Source organism: Podarcis melisellensis (genome assembly GCF_964234715.1).
Source record: "Podarcis melisellensis genome assembly, chromosome: 11".
NCBI classification, from domain to species: Eukaryota; Metazoa; Chordata; class Lepidosauria; order Squamata; family Lacertidae; genus Podarcis; species Podarcis melisellensis.
In genome coordinates, this window is record NC_138543.1 from 49,610,721 (window position 1) to 49,626,960 (window position 16,240).

General features: G+C 42.7%; 1 protein-coding gene across 4 annotated transcripts in view; it reads right to left on the reverse strand.

Moving 5' to 3' along the window:
• Positions 1-16,240, reverse strand: part of WDR7 (WD repeat domain 7) — a 216,620-nt gene that overhangs the window by 150,398 nt on the left and 49,982 nt on the right. For all 4 annotated transcript variants that reach the window (XM_081929554.1, XM_081929553.1, XM_081929556.1 and 1 more), the window contains 2 exons: positions 14,550-14,668; positions 11,190-11,313 (listed from right to left, as the gene is read on the reverse strand). In XM_081929554.1, the coding sequence (XP_081785680.1) occupies positions 11,190-11,313; positions 14,550-14,668 (243 nt within the window). The remainder of the gene's footprint in view (positions 1-11,189; positions 11,314-14,549; positions 14,669-16,240) is intronic.

Below are 16,240 nucleotides of genomic sequence, written 5' to 3' on the forward strand. Positions count from 1 at the left end.
GCTTTCCATCTCTCTTCTCCCTCCCCCTCCCCCCTGAGCTGCCCTTTTAATTCAAAAAGAGAATGGAATAATATATGGCATAATTCAATGATTTTGGAGCTGGCTGCGCAAGGGGCGACTGCACACAATCTATGCCCATGATAAGCAGGGTGCAAGAGTTGTACAGCTGTTTTGGAAGAGAGAGAAAATGTGTTTTATGTGGAAGAGACGGATACTGCTCACCATCAGGACTAAAGCAGTTACAAAAAGCGTATCACCCTAGCTCCCACCCAAAGCAGCTTTTAAAGAATTAAACCTTTAAAATAAAAACAAAGGAGAAAAGGAGAAGCAAAGAAAAATATATTCAAGTCCCAAAACATCCCACTCAGTATTTCCTGTATGTTCTGCTTATTACCAAAACGGTAGGGAAGGATTGGAAGTGCATTTCTATGAGAGCTCATCTGGGCCTGCTGTTCATCTTTCACCTAAAGTCATAATCCTCTCGCTATGACATCGCAGCAGGCTATACGAGAAGTTAAAAAGATAGTATAAAATTATATACAATCCGAATTTCTCCTAAAGGGGATGACTGTAAGTTCTCAATAGACTAATGTGCTTAGTTAGGGGCCGGGATCCAATTATTAATTTGATTACAATTCCTTCTATGCGGATCCACTCATCTGATTCAAAAGCAATATATTTCTGTGGTTTGATGGGGTGTCCAGATACCCACCCATTTCTCCTCTAAAGAGCTGGGGGAAATCTGCCCAAAACGTAGCAATTGTGCTATGGGGGAGATAGAGCAGGTAAAGCTGATGTTGGCACCACATAAACAAAAAGCCTGTGTGGTGAAGTGGTTAGATAGGGATACCATATGTCTGGATTTTCCCAGACATCACCAGGATTTCAAGGGTGGAATTGACATCCGGGGGGAATTTCTGAAAGGTGGCGCTTTGTCCTGGGTTTCTGAAATATGGCAACCCTAGCATTGGACTAGGATGGGAGGGGGCAGGATTCAAGTCGCCACTCAGCACAAATATGGGGAATGCCCCATATTTGCCCATCCTTCTTTGATCAGTCTTGATCATCCTTGCCATACAGATACAACCAGTGACTTCCCACTTTCCTTGCAAATAAGTCTTTGCCAATATCATTAATGGGAGAAAGGGGAAACAGTATGAATTTAACTCTCTAGAAGTTGAAGTGGCCACCAAGTACCGTATTTTTCGCTCTATAACACGCAGATTTTTTCTCCTAAAAAGGAAGGGGAAATGTCTGTGCGTGTTATAGAGCGAATGTGTGGTCCCTGGAGCCGAAAAAGCAGACAAAAATCAAATCGCGGGTCTCCTAGAAGGGACACTTGTAAAGAGGAAGCGGCTGCTTTCCTCCATTCTGCCTCAGGGTCTTACTGCCCACCTCCTCTGTTTCCTTGCTGTGTTTGCTGAAACGGAACAAAGAGCAGGGAAAGCCCCTCCCCTCCAGGCAAACAGAGGGAAAAGTGTCGTCTCTGTGCTCCGGTACTGCTGGGGGAGAGGGAGAGAGAGGGGGGAGGGGGGGGGGAGAGAGAGAGAGAGAGAGAGAGAGAGAGAGAGAGAGAGAGAGAGATGGCAGGCTTGGGTGGGGGGAAACTTTTGCCTTTCTTTCCTCCCTCCGTTAAATCCCTCTCCTGCATTCTTAGCCAGCTGCTTCTCTGCACAGCCCTCTCATGTCCCTTCTTTGTTTTTCCTTCACTCCCCACTTAAAATGTGGTTACAAAGCATGGATCCACAGGAATTCTCAGGATCTTTGCATTGGGTCACCCCAAATTCACCATCAGATCACATAGCATGTCCATGGCTACAGCCTGCACCAAAAAAATCACGCACCCACTGTTGCCTGGGGCTGCAATGGTGCAAAAACGTGGTTAAAAAGCATGGATCCACATGGATCCTCAGGATCTTTGCATTGGGTCACCCCAAATTCACCATCAGATCACATAGCATGTCCATGGCTACAGCCTGCCCCCGCAAATCACGCACCCACTGTTGCCTGGGGCTGCAATGGTGCAAAAACGTGGTTACAAAGCATGGATCCACAGGAATTCTCAGGATTTTTGCATTGGGTCACCCCAAATTCACCATCAGATCACATGTCTGTGGCCACAGCATGAAGCCCAAAAATGATACATCCACTGTTTCATTCAGAATGTTTTTCCCTTTGTTTTCCTCCTCTAAAAACGATGTGCGTGTTATGGTCAGGTGCGTGTTATAGAGCGAAAAATACGGTATTTCATGCTGAAGAGCCTCAATCTATCTGGCCTATCTTCTGCAATTTCCTGCATTAAAGGCTGCCGTCTACCCCTCAAAACTTCCAAGGGATATAGCCTATGCTCAGCATTTGAAATTCACTAGGTAACAGGCACATTTTTCACCTGGCTCTCAGCCACTTGAGACCAATGGTTTCTCACCCATGCCTTGGGATCCATGGATCGTGACTGTTTTCACACACCAGCAACACATCCTGCAGAGTTCTTTCTGTTTATATCCATCTGCACAATCAGAATGAATTTCAGGAACAAAAAGGTCGTATTTAAAAATACGGCTTTTGAGTGGTCTGGCCCCAAAATTGCAACTAGGCATTCCGTTTTGGCGACTGTAACCCTGGTTTATCACTGCCTATGCTGCTTGTTTTGTACCAGGAAAATACCTGAAGGGATATCAGAGACTGAAACTGCCCCCTTCAAGCTAAAATAGTATATTGCTCTTCCCCCTAGTCATGTGTATTGTGAGCTTCTAAGCTGATGAACATTCATAAGCACAAATAGTCATTTTGATACTATACTATACTATATTATACTACACTGAAATGTTTCAATGTTTCTTCAATTGTCCTTGAATCTTCCTGCCACACTTGCCATCTTCTCCTGCCACACCAGGGCGGTGTGCCACACCCTTTGAGAACCACTGCTGTATGCAGTCATATTCTTCAAGCTGTGGGGACACAACAGTCTGAAAAGAGAGCTGGACTTTTTCTGTTTCTCAGCATTTCTAGAAATCTCCAAATCAATACTAAGTTTTGTACCAATTTTAAATGCTCATTTTCCTCTGTATTTTAATTTTCTGTAGCATCAAAATGTGTTTGTGTTATTTCATGTTGACTGCCTTCCACCAGTGGTTCTTCTGTGTGTGTGTGTGTGTGTGTGTGTGTGTACATATATATACAGTGGTGCCTCGCAAGACGAAATTAATCCGTTCCGCGAGTCTCTTCGTCTTGCGGTTTCTTCATCTTGCGAAGTATGGCTATTAGCGGCTTAGCGGCTATTAGTGGCTTAGCGGCTTAGTGGCTATAAGAAAAAGGAAACAAACTCGCAAGAACTTGCAAGAAGTTTCGTCTTGCGAAGCAAGCCCATAGGGAAATTTGTCTTGTGGAACGACTCAAAAAACGGAAAACTCTTTCGTCTTGCGTGTTTTTCGTCTTGCGAGGCATTTGTCTTGCGAGGTACCACTGTATGTATGTGTATGTGTGTGTGTGTGTGTGTATATATATATATATATATATATATGCTTTCGTAGATTTTCACGGGTACAGGAATGCAGGTTTTGGTGTCCTCGGGTGTCTTCCCGTGTAAAAGTTGGGGTGTCTAGGCGACGTTTCGACGAGGTCTCACTCGTCATCTTCATGCAGGTTTTGGTGTCCTCGGGTGTCTTCCCGTGTAAAAGTTGGGGTGTCTAGGCGACGTTTCGACGAGGTCTCACTCGTCATGACGAGTGAGACCTCGTCGAAACGTCACCTAGACACCCCAACTTTTACACGGGAAGACACCCGAGGACACCAAAACCTGCTGAAGATGACGAGTGAGACCTCGTCGAAACGTCGCCTAGACACCCCAACTTTTACACGGGAAGACACCCGAGGACACCAAAACCTGCATGAAGATGACGAGTGAGACCTCATCGAAACGTCGCCTAGACACCCCAACTTTTACACGGGAAGACACCCGAGGACACCAAAACCTGCATATATATATATATATATATATATATATATATATATATATGCGCGTCTCCTCCAAATCCTATATTGTCTTCATACAGACATATCAAAGTTGACTTCCAACACTCATAGATGGAAAAAAACCTAAATCTGGATCTCACTGCTCTGTCAATGCATGTATATATTTACGCCAGCGATGCCAATTATGATAGTTTGTTGGAAGAGAACCCATGAACTGCCACAGGTTCTTTGCAGTCTTAAGACATATGGATTTGTAAAGGAACTAAAAGATGACAAACTGCTCTTAAACTGCAGAAGAAACACAGTGATTACTGTATATGAAAATGTAATGCTTCTAAAAGCAAAATATAGTTACATCAGTACATTACACTGATTAAATCTCAGTGTTTGTTTTATATATTCATAGCCAACAAATGGATTTTAAAAGGTACAAGTGTTGAACTAATTGAGGAAGCAATCACTTCAGACAGCCAGGGCTTTTAGAGAATTAAGTTGTAAACATAAACTATGAAAAATATGAGTAAGAGAGGTTACTAGACCACAGAATTGCTACAATAAATGTTAAATGAGTAAGGTATTTGGCAGGTGAAAAATTGCAGGGAAAGGCAGGCACGCGTACAAAGAGCATAGCTGGATTTTACATTCCTTTATGAAAATCCTTAACAGCTCATCCAATATTTAAGATTTGTGTGCATCAGTAGATTTGCTGGAGAAACAAACACAGATATTAGCTTTGATTTCTAGTAGTATATTGAATGCTTTCAGTTAACAGTGTAACCCTATAAGAGTCTACTCAGAAGTAAGCCTCGGTTCCTGTTATTCCCAGGTAAATTGGGTGCAGGATTGTAGTCTGAAGTATATAAAATGGCTAAGGTGCTAGATCAGTGGGATATGCACAGACTCCTTAAGGGTTGAGCTTTACAGCCTAATCCAAGACAACTGTTTCAGATGCAGCCCGTCATCTGTAATGCAACTCTATGCATATTCGCCTGGAAATAAGACGCACTGCGTCCAACTGGATTAGGCTGGCAGCCCTAACACTGCAGTTATTGAGTAATGATAATTACTACAAGGTTTGTCATCAACAGTATCATTGTGTATTTATTTATATACTGCTTGACATCAACATAAGCTTCCAAGTACAAAATATACAGTGTATCATGAATAATGGGTAATTCATCCCAAGTGCCTAGATTTATAGCCAGCACCATTCTCTCTAATAGTTAAGGGACTTGTAGTTTAGTAATGATACTAAATGTTGACAATGAATTAAAAAAAACACCGGAATGACAACTGCTCTTGCTTTGAACTCTGAGCCTCCAGAGCTGCATCCGAAACTTCTCCAATTCAGGATCTAGACCCAGAAAGCAAGGAAGAAGAAACTTCCTCCATCAGAAAGCATGGCTTAACTTGTTCCAGGGGGGGGGGGGGACTCCCCTTACAAAAACAGGACATAGTAATGAAAGTCAGAGCGGCAATCAACTACCATTGCACCAGGTCATCATTCCTTCCCTTCTTCACCTGCTTTAATCAGCAACAGACCAAGAGAAGAACCCTACTAATCTGGGAATGATTCTGTGCGAAACCTTAAATTATTCTTTTAGCGGCATCCATCCTGCATACCAAATAAGGCAAAAGAGTCGTTGGCAAAAGCAAGAATACAAAAAAGGGTGAGATCTGGATCCAGGAAAACCTGTGCAAAAGTACATGAAAAGCACTTGCACCCAAATTGCTTCTCCACCAGCACCCAAGGGAGTGCAGAAGAGGAGAAACTATTGCCTTTCAGCAGGACCTTTTCCATCTCATTCGATGCTGCCCTACAAGACTCCTCGGTATGCACAGGTATGTAACACCACGGAGGGAACTCTGCCTTATAACATCATCAAATTCAGACACACATATACACAAATTAAGCAAACTTGTGCAAATTTGCCCAAACTGCGTAACTTGGCTTTTTAAAAGTATCTTATTATTAATCAGTTGAAATAAGAAGTGAGAAAACATTACGTTACCCTAGAATCAGTCATCTTGATAACCATCCACCAAGTTTTCTTTCATTTCCTACTTTAATTTACTGTTCAACCCACTGAATTCTTACAGCTGCATAAAGCATTTGTCCACTTTCAAAAGCCAGAGCACTAGGTCATAGGGAGGCAACAGGTCCACTTAGCATATTTGTTTGTATATATAAAGCCGCTTCTTAAAAGAAGGACAAATGGTGGACATAGGAACTGCACGATCCATTATAACACATGTGCAAGGGAGTCTATATTCATAAGGACCAGGTAAGTAATTTGGGAGGTGCTAAATGATCCATCACCCTTGAGTGCTCACTGGAAGGACAGATCGTGAAGCTGAGGCTCCAATACTTTGGCCACCTCATGAGAAGAGAAGACTCCCTGGAAAAGACCCTGATGTTGGGAAAGATGGAGGGCACAAGGAGAAGGGGACAACAGAGGACGAGATGGTTGGACAGTGTTCTTGAAGCTACCAGCATGAGTTTGACCAAACTGCGGGAGGCAGTGGAAGACAGGAGGGTCTGACGTGCTCTGGTCCATGGGGCCATGAAGAGTTGGACTAAACGACTAAACAACAACAACTGATCCATCCGTAACATCAGACGACTAAGTGGTTGGTAGCACCATTTTACCTGCTTAGGCTGGTGCATCGGCTATGACCCTAACATGCACAGGAAGAGAATGTCCTGGTAACCTTTTGTTTGGCAGTGCCTTCTACAGGGTATACTATATTTGAAGATGGTCTGAAATGTTAGAATTCAGTTGCGTAAATGCTGCCTGAGATCGCACGTTACAATACTTGGCCACCTTTCCAGGTTGTTTCCAGGCTCAATCCGAAGTGCTACCTCTGATAAAGCTACTCTGTGCTACTCTGAAGTGCTACCTCTTTAAAGATCTACACAGCCAGAGACTAGGGTGCCTGGAAGATGGTATCTTCCGACAAGCACAGACCTGGAACCTTCCATCCTTGCTGGAGGCATGTCCTTGTTGGCCCCTAGGGCTGCCGTATTTCAAAAAGTGAAAAGCCAGGCACAAAAGTTGTTGAGTTTCCTGCTCCCCCCCCCCCAAAAAAAAGTTGCTGAGCTTTCTTCACAAGAAGAAAAAGATGAGGAAGTTGTTGTTTTGGAGCTATGAGTGAAGAGTGTCCTTCCATCAGTGATATCCAAGTTATGGAATACTGTGTCCTAGGAAGGCCCACTCGGCAGCTACTCTGATGGCTTCCTGCACATCAGGTGAGGCCCCATTTACTTCCCCAGGGTCTTTTAAATCTTGCTGTAGCTTTGTAAGTTTGCTCTGAGCTATGTCGTTCTCATAATCTGTTCTTGCAATATGACCTTGTCTTGATTTTAATTTGGACTTGTTTTAATACCATGTTATATTTAATCAATGCTTATTTTATTATAATTGTTTTTAACCTGTTTTTTTTATTTTAAAAAGAATGTGTGAGCTGACATGATAAATGTGTGCATATCCAGTTTTTAGTTGGTTGACTAGTTTCGTTCTGTTCAATTTTGCAGTTCTGTTTGTCTATGATTTACATTGCATTGTGGATTTTAAATTTTGATGCAGACTGCCCCGAAATCCACCTTTGGATGGTGGTGCAGTTTATAAATTCTTAAAATAAATAGTGTACCATAAATCAATGCCTAACACATGCTATATACATGGGCATAGTCTGCACCAAACCAAACTTGGACAGATATATATTTTAAAAGCTTCCTAGACACTTGCTTTATTGCAGAAATGTGTTCCCGTATTCTTGCACTGTGTTTTGTAAAGCTCTTTATTTCCATTAGCATTAAAAAAAAAACTCAGTTCTTCAGCAAATCAGAAAGAGACTAATGGCACAAATCAATACCATACTCTTCAGTACAACTAATATTAGGGCATTTTCTACAACAGCCCTCACTAACACTGCTAACAATAAGGCGCTACCCACCTATTTTTTATTTGTAAGTGCAACAGGACAAAAGAACAATCAACAAAAACATGAACTCCGCCCCCCCCCCCAAAAAAAATTAATGAACTTTCTTATGAGGCAAGCCTTGCCATGCAATGGCTTGGGTTTATTTCTTTATTTCTTTATTTTATTTTCTCAAAACACCATATTCTAGAATTCAACCTTGAATAACACAGATTTGGCAAATATCCTACTGAATTTTAATTGCAAACCAATTAAACCAGGCATGACCAAACTTGGCCCTCCAGCTGTTTTGGGACTACAATTCCCACCATCCCTGACCACTGGTCCTGTTGGCTAGGGATGATGGGAGTTGTAGTCCCAAAACAGCTGCAGGGCCAAGTTTGGCCATGCCTGAATTAAACAAGACCAGTTATACCTTTTTAACTTGCACTTAAATTATCTCCAAAAAAAAAGTAATGAGAAAAAAACATTTACATCTGGAAAAAGTTGTAAAGGAGGAATTTTTAGGCTCAACAGAGATGTCATGACTGTCACGTTCCTGTCCTAAAACACAATGACAAGTGGCTCTTTCTTGAGCATACAGAAGAGAACTAGATTCGGGCTAATAATAGCATCAAGTAGTGGGCCGAGAAGTAATGATTCCAAGATACACAAGCAAGACAAGCGATACAGGACTGAAGAGGAGCAATGAAGATGTCCCAACAGTTACTGTACCTTGCTGCCCAAGCTTTTAAGGACAAGGCAGGGTAAGATCACTCGCAAGACACTCTTCACCTTCCAGGAGGGCTGCATGCTCAAACATGCTCTCCACCTGGGAAGAGGTGTCTAATTCTACCTACAGACATGGCACCTGCATCTTGACAACAGGACTGTGCCCTGCCCTCTGACTCCACACCCTCCTCCTGCTCAGTCCCTCCCACTGGCTGGCTGAAGTCCCCCCCCCCCACCTTGCTGGAGGAGCAATGGAGAGAGCTGGTAGATCTCCTCCAGAGTGACAGGGAGAAGACTTCCCCACCTGGGTGCCAATCTTCAAGCCCCTGCTCTGCTTTTTCTCCTTCCTCCTCCTTTTCCATCTCGGGCTGCCAAACCATGCCAGATCCTGACAGAACCGAGGGACCAATGACAAATCAGGGAGCCATCAACAAATCATGTTTAAGGAAGCTTAACTCAGCAAACTGCCCCCTGTCATTTGAAACATCAGCCGAAAAACAGAAATAATGGTTTGCTTGAAATAGTTTTTTCAAATCATACCTATGGTTTGGTGTAATAATATCCCTCTACTTCCAGAGGGTGGGATGCAGATGGCACTGTGGTCTAAACCACTGAGCCTAGGGCTTGCCGATCGGAAGGTCAGCGGTTCGAATCCCCGCGACGGGGTGAGCTCCCGTTGCTCGGGTCCCAGCTCCTGCCAACCTAGCAGTTTGAAAGTATGCCAAAAGGTGCAAGTAGATAAATAGGTACCGCTCCGGCGGGAAGGTAAACAGCGTTTCTGTGCGCTGCTCGGGTATCGCCAGAAGCGTCTTGGTCATGCTGGCCACACGACCCAGATAAACTATCTGCAGACAAACGTCGGCTTCCTCGGCAAGTAAAGCGAGATGAGTGCCGCAACCCCAGAGTCGTTCGTGACTGGACTTAACTGTCAGGGGTCATTTACCTTTTTTTTTTACTTCCAGAGGCAGCTGTACGATGGCATAGTACATAGCATATTATTCCAAGATAGGCAAAAACCTTTTTGCGAATATTGGCTGTGTTTGTTTTGGGTTGTATGATACTTTTTTTTTCTATTAAAGAAGCAAGCATAATGCATAGGATCTAGAAGGATGGAATAGAAATTGATATACAGAAAAGATGCCACTAATAGAGATTATGCAGGGGTTATTGAGTTTTTCATTCATGAAATATAATGCTATCTTTTTGGTTTCTTGGGCTCTCTCCTACTGCTGTATTTGATCACCTGTTTTCGTGGCTCATGACAGGGCCTGCAGCGAACCTTAGCTATTGGCAGCTAATGTGGTGCCTTCCAGTTGTTGCTGGACTACAACTCCCATCATTCATGCTGCCTGGGGCCAATGAGAATTGTAACCTAACAACACCTGTGGAGAAAGCACCTTTAAAAATGTAGAACAGTGTTTGATTTAGATGCAATTTATGTGTATGAGATTAATGGGTTAAAGTTGTAATAGGAAGCATCCTTCCTTGGTGGTTGAGAGTTGGCTGTTGTGACATAGGCTTGGTCTGGGAAAACTGGGTTATTTTAAATACAGAGGTAGAGGATTGCAAAATTACACTTTTTATTAGTTTGTGGGTAGAAACTCTTGGTCACTCACAGAAAAAATGTTCAGGGGGAAGAGAATTCTGTGTCACTCGTATTTGATTGGTTGAAGGACAGGCTGGCTGGGACATAAATAGGCATATTCTACTATTTTGGGGGGGAAACCACAGAAAAGAAGATGAAGAAGGCAAAGAAGGGGACCAGCTGAAAAGGAGAATCATTCCTATCTCATAACCTAAATACCATAGTTTATTGCCACATTCAAACACCCCCAAAGTATTGTCCATGTACCTTGTATGTAATTACTTAATACAAATAATGCTGGGGTTAAACTTAAGGCCAAAAGACTGAGTGTTATTTTTTTACTGACATTTGTTCTTGGAAACAGCACAGAGTATCTCCATGTAAATCTAGATTATATATCCCATTTAGATTTAACAAGATCATTATATATCTTTCCAAAAAAATCAATTGGCATTTAACACACAAAACACTCTCAACAAAAGGAAATTCAATTCCGTTGGGCAAAACGTTTCTCGTTGTCATAAAAATGTCTGCTATATTAGAAATAAACAAATTCCTGCTCACCAATAAAATGAACTAAATGATCTAGCTTGGGTTGAAACTGCTGCACCAAAGTACAGACTTCATTATATTTGGATGAAATTTGACTGGTGCGATACAACCGGTCTGATATGGCAACCAATACAGCCCGATTCAAGGTAGATCAGGATGGTATATAAACAATATAAATTTGAAATATTGAATTAATTCAAGGACAAATGTCTTGTCATATTCGTACAGTTGTCACTGAAGGACTTGTTTACTTTGCCCCAGACTTTCAACATCCCTAAATCCAATGCTGACATCTGAGAAAGAGATCTATGTCAAGACCTGAAATCTAGCTTCCCCTATGAAATATACTGGTTTCCATTGTTCCTTGAAATGTCTTCTCTTAAATCCACATTTTTAAGCACATTTGGATTAGAAAGAAAATACTCACGTGAGATAACACTGTCCATGTACTGTGGCAAATACGGAGCCCACATGTCAATTGTCTCCTTCCTCCCTGCCTGCTCAATTCTTCTCAATTCTGCTAACAGCAAGGCCTGGGCAGCTTCTCGCACCTACAAACCCAAAGGAAGACACATGTTTGCAAAAGGACTCCATAATGTTCACGTAAAGGTACAGGTAAAGGGACCCCTGACCATTAGGTCCAGTCGTGGCCAACTCTGGGGTTGCGGCGCTCATCTCGTTTTATTGGCCGAGGGAGCCGGTGTACAGCTTCCGGGTCATGTGGCCAGCATGACTAAGCCGCTTCTGGCGAACCAGAGCAGCGCACGGAAATGCCGTTTACCTTACTGCCGGAGCAGTACCTATTTATCTACTTGCACTTTTGACGTGCTTTCAAACTGCTAGGTTGGTAGGAGAAGGGACCGAGCAACGGGAGCTCACCCCATCGAAGGGATTCAAACCGCCGACCTTCTGATCAGCAAGCCCTAGGCTCTGTGGTTCAACCCACAGCACCACCCGCACAGACGTTAAGGAACCTTTTCTAGCACTCTCTGCCACACGAGGAATCACAGAGTGATTTTCAAAACACTTCAAAACAACTTATTGTATGAGAAAACAACCACTAAACTATTAAAATTATTCATCGATTATAAAACCATCATAGATATGGTTTATCACATTCTAAGTCCTTCAGTATTCTGGACTTCAATAATCAACTGGACAGGCAAATTCATGAAATATAATGCTATATTATAGCTGTTTTAACCTAGCACTGGAATTTTGTTAAGAGCTGGTGTGCTTTATCTCCCAGGGGAAAGAATTCAACAGTCAGGGTGCTATCACAGTGAAGACTTGATCCCATGTCACCTCCTGCCATGCAACAGCTGATGGTGGCAGGTCAAGAAGTTTCCCCCTAACCCAAGCTGGCCAATCTCAAAGTACAAGTCAGATGATATGGGGGAGAGGGAACACTCCTACGGGTGGAAAAAAGAAAAAAAGAAGAATGCTGGTACGCAAAATGAATTGGCTGCAGATACTGCTTGTGAATGACATCTTACCAAAGCAAAGATAGTTGGCATGATAGATAGCATAAAAAACCTCTTTCCGCAGTCCGCTTACAAGGTCCCCAAATGCTTCCCATCATCCATTTAGGTACAACAGAATTCATAAAGGGACTATCTTTCCCAGACAGTTCAGTGATCAACAATGTCACCTTCATGCATAGGAACAATACTGTACAACTTCCTCATACCCTGCTAGGGCACATGTGGATGGAAGAGCCATAGGGGCAAAGCCCACAGATTATTCTCATGGAGACACTGGCCACACAAAACCCTGAGAGGGACCCACGGGATTCTAGCAGAACTGCTCCTTTACAACAGTGGTGCCTAACCTGTGGCCTTCCAGATGTTGTTGTGTTCCAATGACCATCAGTCCCAGTCAGCCAGAATGGTTACTAGTCAGGGGTAGAGTGAACTGTAGTTCAGTAACTTCTGGAGATCCACAGGTTTCCCACACCTCATTTACTGGTTCATCAAGAAAAGCCACCAATGGAAAATACCTCCCTCACCACTATGCCACAGTATGGGCTGGGTCCTAGCTGTGGTGTAAAAAAATCTCAGAAGTAACAGAGAACCTGGCACTGGTGGAATGATAGACCTGATTCGTAGAATTCACGATACTGCCTTAATACACTGCAAGAACACAGCATTGCTTAGGATTCCTCTTCAGCACCCTGCAATCTAAGGCACTTCATTGTGCGCCTCCTCTGCAGGAAGTTTGGAAGGTGGAAACAAGGAAACAGGGCCTTTTCTGCAGTGGCTCCCCATTTGAAGAATGTTGTCTCTAGGAAGGCTCTCCTACCAGGCTTTTGGCTAATTAAACAACCTATGGCCTTTTAAACTGTGGGGGTATTGTTTTTGTTTGTTATTATGGTGCGTGTTATTGTGTTTCTATACTGTAAACCACCCTGTGATCTTTGGATGACGTTCAGTATATAAATTATTACCATTATTATTATTATTATTATTATTATTATTAATCTACCTCTGTATACAAGAGAATTAAAGCCTAATATTCTTAAGAATAAAAGCTGAAATTCTTACATGTTTTGCTAGACATTCACTAGCAACACTAAAGAATGTGTGTTCACACACAACTTGTCCTCCCTAAGTCTTTGGGATGAGGCAGGCTAGAAACTGAAATAAAAGACTAGCTTACCACAGAGCAAGGTTTCATCTACCATGTGTGCATGAACTCCACCACTGCCACACACACAATCCTGGCAGCAGATTTTCAATTAAGCTTAGGAGCCAGCTCAAAACACTACTGTAAATGTCACAGGTCTGCTCCTCATATATTTCTTTTAAAGCTGCACAATCAACTTTTTCCTCTTCTTTTTTTTTCTTTTGGCCACAACAGCATAGATGTGATGTCAAGGCCAGATAGTCATTTATCAAAAATAGTAGACGCCAACCCCATTTGCCGACGAGTGGAGTTACGTTCGAACAACTCAGCAAGCTCTCTCTAGAAACTGACTTGAGAAACCTCTTAGCTGAACGCCCTTCTCCTTACTGGAACAAAAGACTGCTCCGAAAATTTGAGCAGAGTTGAATAGTCATTGCAAATTTCAAAGACGTCTTTGTATTTTCTACCTGCCGTTGTCACCCACACCAAAAAGCAAATGATGGACCTCAGCATTGCTGAGGGGAAACTAATATTAATTGGAAGCGGCACCTCTCAGCATTTAATTTCAAATAACTACACATAGTGGAGGGAAAGAGTTTCCTGGACTGTGACTTACAAGGGTTCTTGCTCTCTAAGCATGCTCTTCCCTCCTGCTTTTTTAAAAAAATATGTATAGCACTGAAGAGGATTAAAAATGAATTTGCAGCAGTTATTGAACTGCTGATGCATGAGGAGTAAACAAACTGCATGCAGCTCCGTCGAAACATGTTGAAATGGTCTGTGGCTTATGGAAATGGAGGATTTTGGTATTCATAAGTGGTCCCGCATGCTGTAATGGAACAACGATGACATCCAGTGGCCGGCAAGATTCATCATGTACTTTGGATTAACCGCGTTCTCCGAGGCCTAGCTTCCCATTTAACTACAATATACTGTTGTTATGAGGGGATGTTAACTCTCCATTTTACAAAACTGACCTGCAAATTGAATTGCATATACCTAGATATATAAATCCAACCTTTAAACCAGAATTATGGTACGCTTTTCTTGGAACAATATATCCGACGTAAAAATAATATCCCCATGTTGGCCAACAGATTCATTTCATTCGCACCCCCCACCCCCCCTCACCCCCACTGACGCCTTCAATAAAAAACAGTACCTCCAAGCATCGATCTTGCCATCTGCGAGCTAACATTTCAAGGAGAGGTGGTCTAAATTTATCCAGGCCCAACAGGTCAGGAAGCATAACACAATGCATAGCGGCAAGTTGACTCCATCCTGTTGAAGACACAGGCAAAGCATTACGAAAACAGCCATCATCAAATGCCACTAGATTTATTAGCATCCACAACTACGTTTGTCAATCTGAAGTTATCATGACCTGCTTGCCCACAATGACCCCTTTTTAAAATATACTGCATCTTAAGCAACAGGAATGCAGTTGTACTGAATAGCTTAATTTAAAACTGATACGTGCGCACGCTAACCCCTCTTCCTGATCATTGAGGCAACTAACTTTATTTGAAGCTCCTATCATCTACATTTTAATTATTCACTGCTTTATTTTGCTGTCTCTGCCATTTGTTCCCTACACTTCATAACTTCGGATTTCAGAAAGCACAGCTTCTGGGTATATAAGCTCATCCTAATTCAAAGTTACATTGGGGCATTAACAGCGCAATCCTACACAACCCCTCTCAGAAATACGTCCACTGGGTTCAGAGGGGCTTACTCCCACCTAATAATTATCCTTCTATAACTATGCATTTGTAATTGCTCTAACCCACGTATGACCAAACTTGGCACTCCAGCTGTTTTTGGACTACAACTCCCATCATCCCTAACTAACAGGACCAGTGGTCAGGGATGATGGGAATTGTAGTCCCAAAACAGCTGGAGGGCCAAGTTTGACCATACCTGGGAGTCTAACCTAAGGACCCTCCTTTACTAAGATTAAAAAGAAAGCTAGGGCAATTGACAAAATAGCTATGTGAAGAGCCATCAGGTGGATAGCATTTCTTCCCTTCTTCCCCCTAATCTCCCCATGAGGGTCATGATCCAACATCACATCAAAGCTTAAGCTTGTTTGCTGGTTTGATGGAAGACTGGGTCTAAAGATGCCCTTCTAACAAGTGTCTTCAATTCATAGGAAGCTGTCTTCGATTCATAGGAAGGTAATTTTACACTTCATTCCCTAGCAATCGGTGAGAAAAAATAATTTCACTAATGTTCCCCTGCTTGCGAAGCCTGTTGCACAAGTGGAAGCATGAAAACATTCGTGAAATGCACATATGTCAGTGCTGCATAAATTCTTGGGCAATTATTTTCCTTCTACTCAAAGTTCTTTGGACCGAACACGTCGTATCCAATTATTGACTAATTTGAACAGTGTGTGTATACATGTACGTATGTGCGAGAGACAGACAGACAGATGGACAGGAGATAACATGTTTAAACCAACCAGTGCAAGACGTTTAACCAGACTAGGTATGAGACTCATGCTTTCACAAGCATCCTCTTCCACATAAAATATAAAACCGGTGAATTTGTTTTTCATGCTAGAGATTTATCACAACGTGATAAGGACAGTGCATGAGAACAGCAGCCACAATCCTGCCCTGAGGCCACAGGTGCCCTGGCGCCCTCTAGCAGAATCAGTTGGCAGGAAGTGACTTTTCCTGTGAGGTAGGAGGAAGGGCGAATGTGCTACCATGCACAACGGGGGGAAAGGAAGCAGAGGGAAGGGATGGGAATACTTTAGCAGCTATGAAAGACTAACATGGATGCTCTAAACCAACTCCTGTTTTGGCTTTAGGGAAAGTTGCACCTGAGCCGGTGTTTTATGGTCCT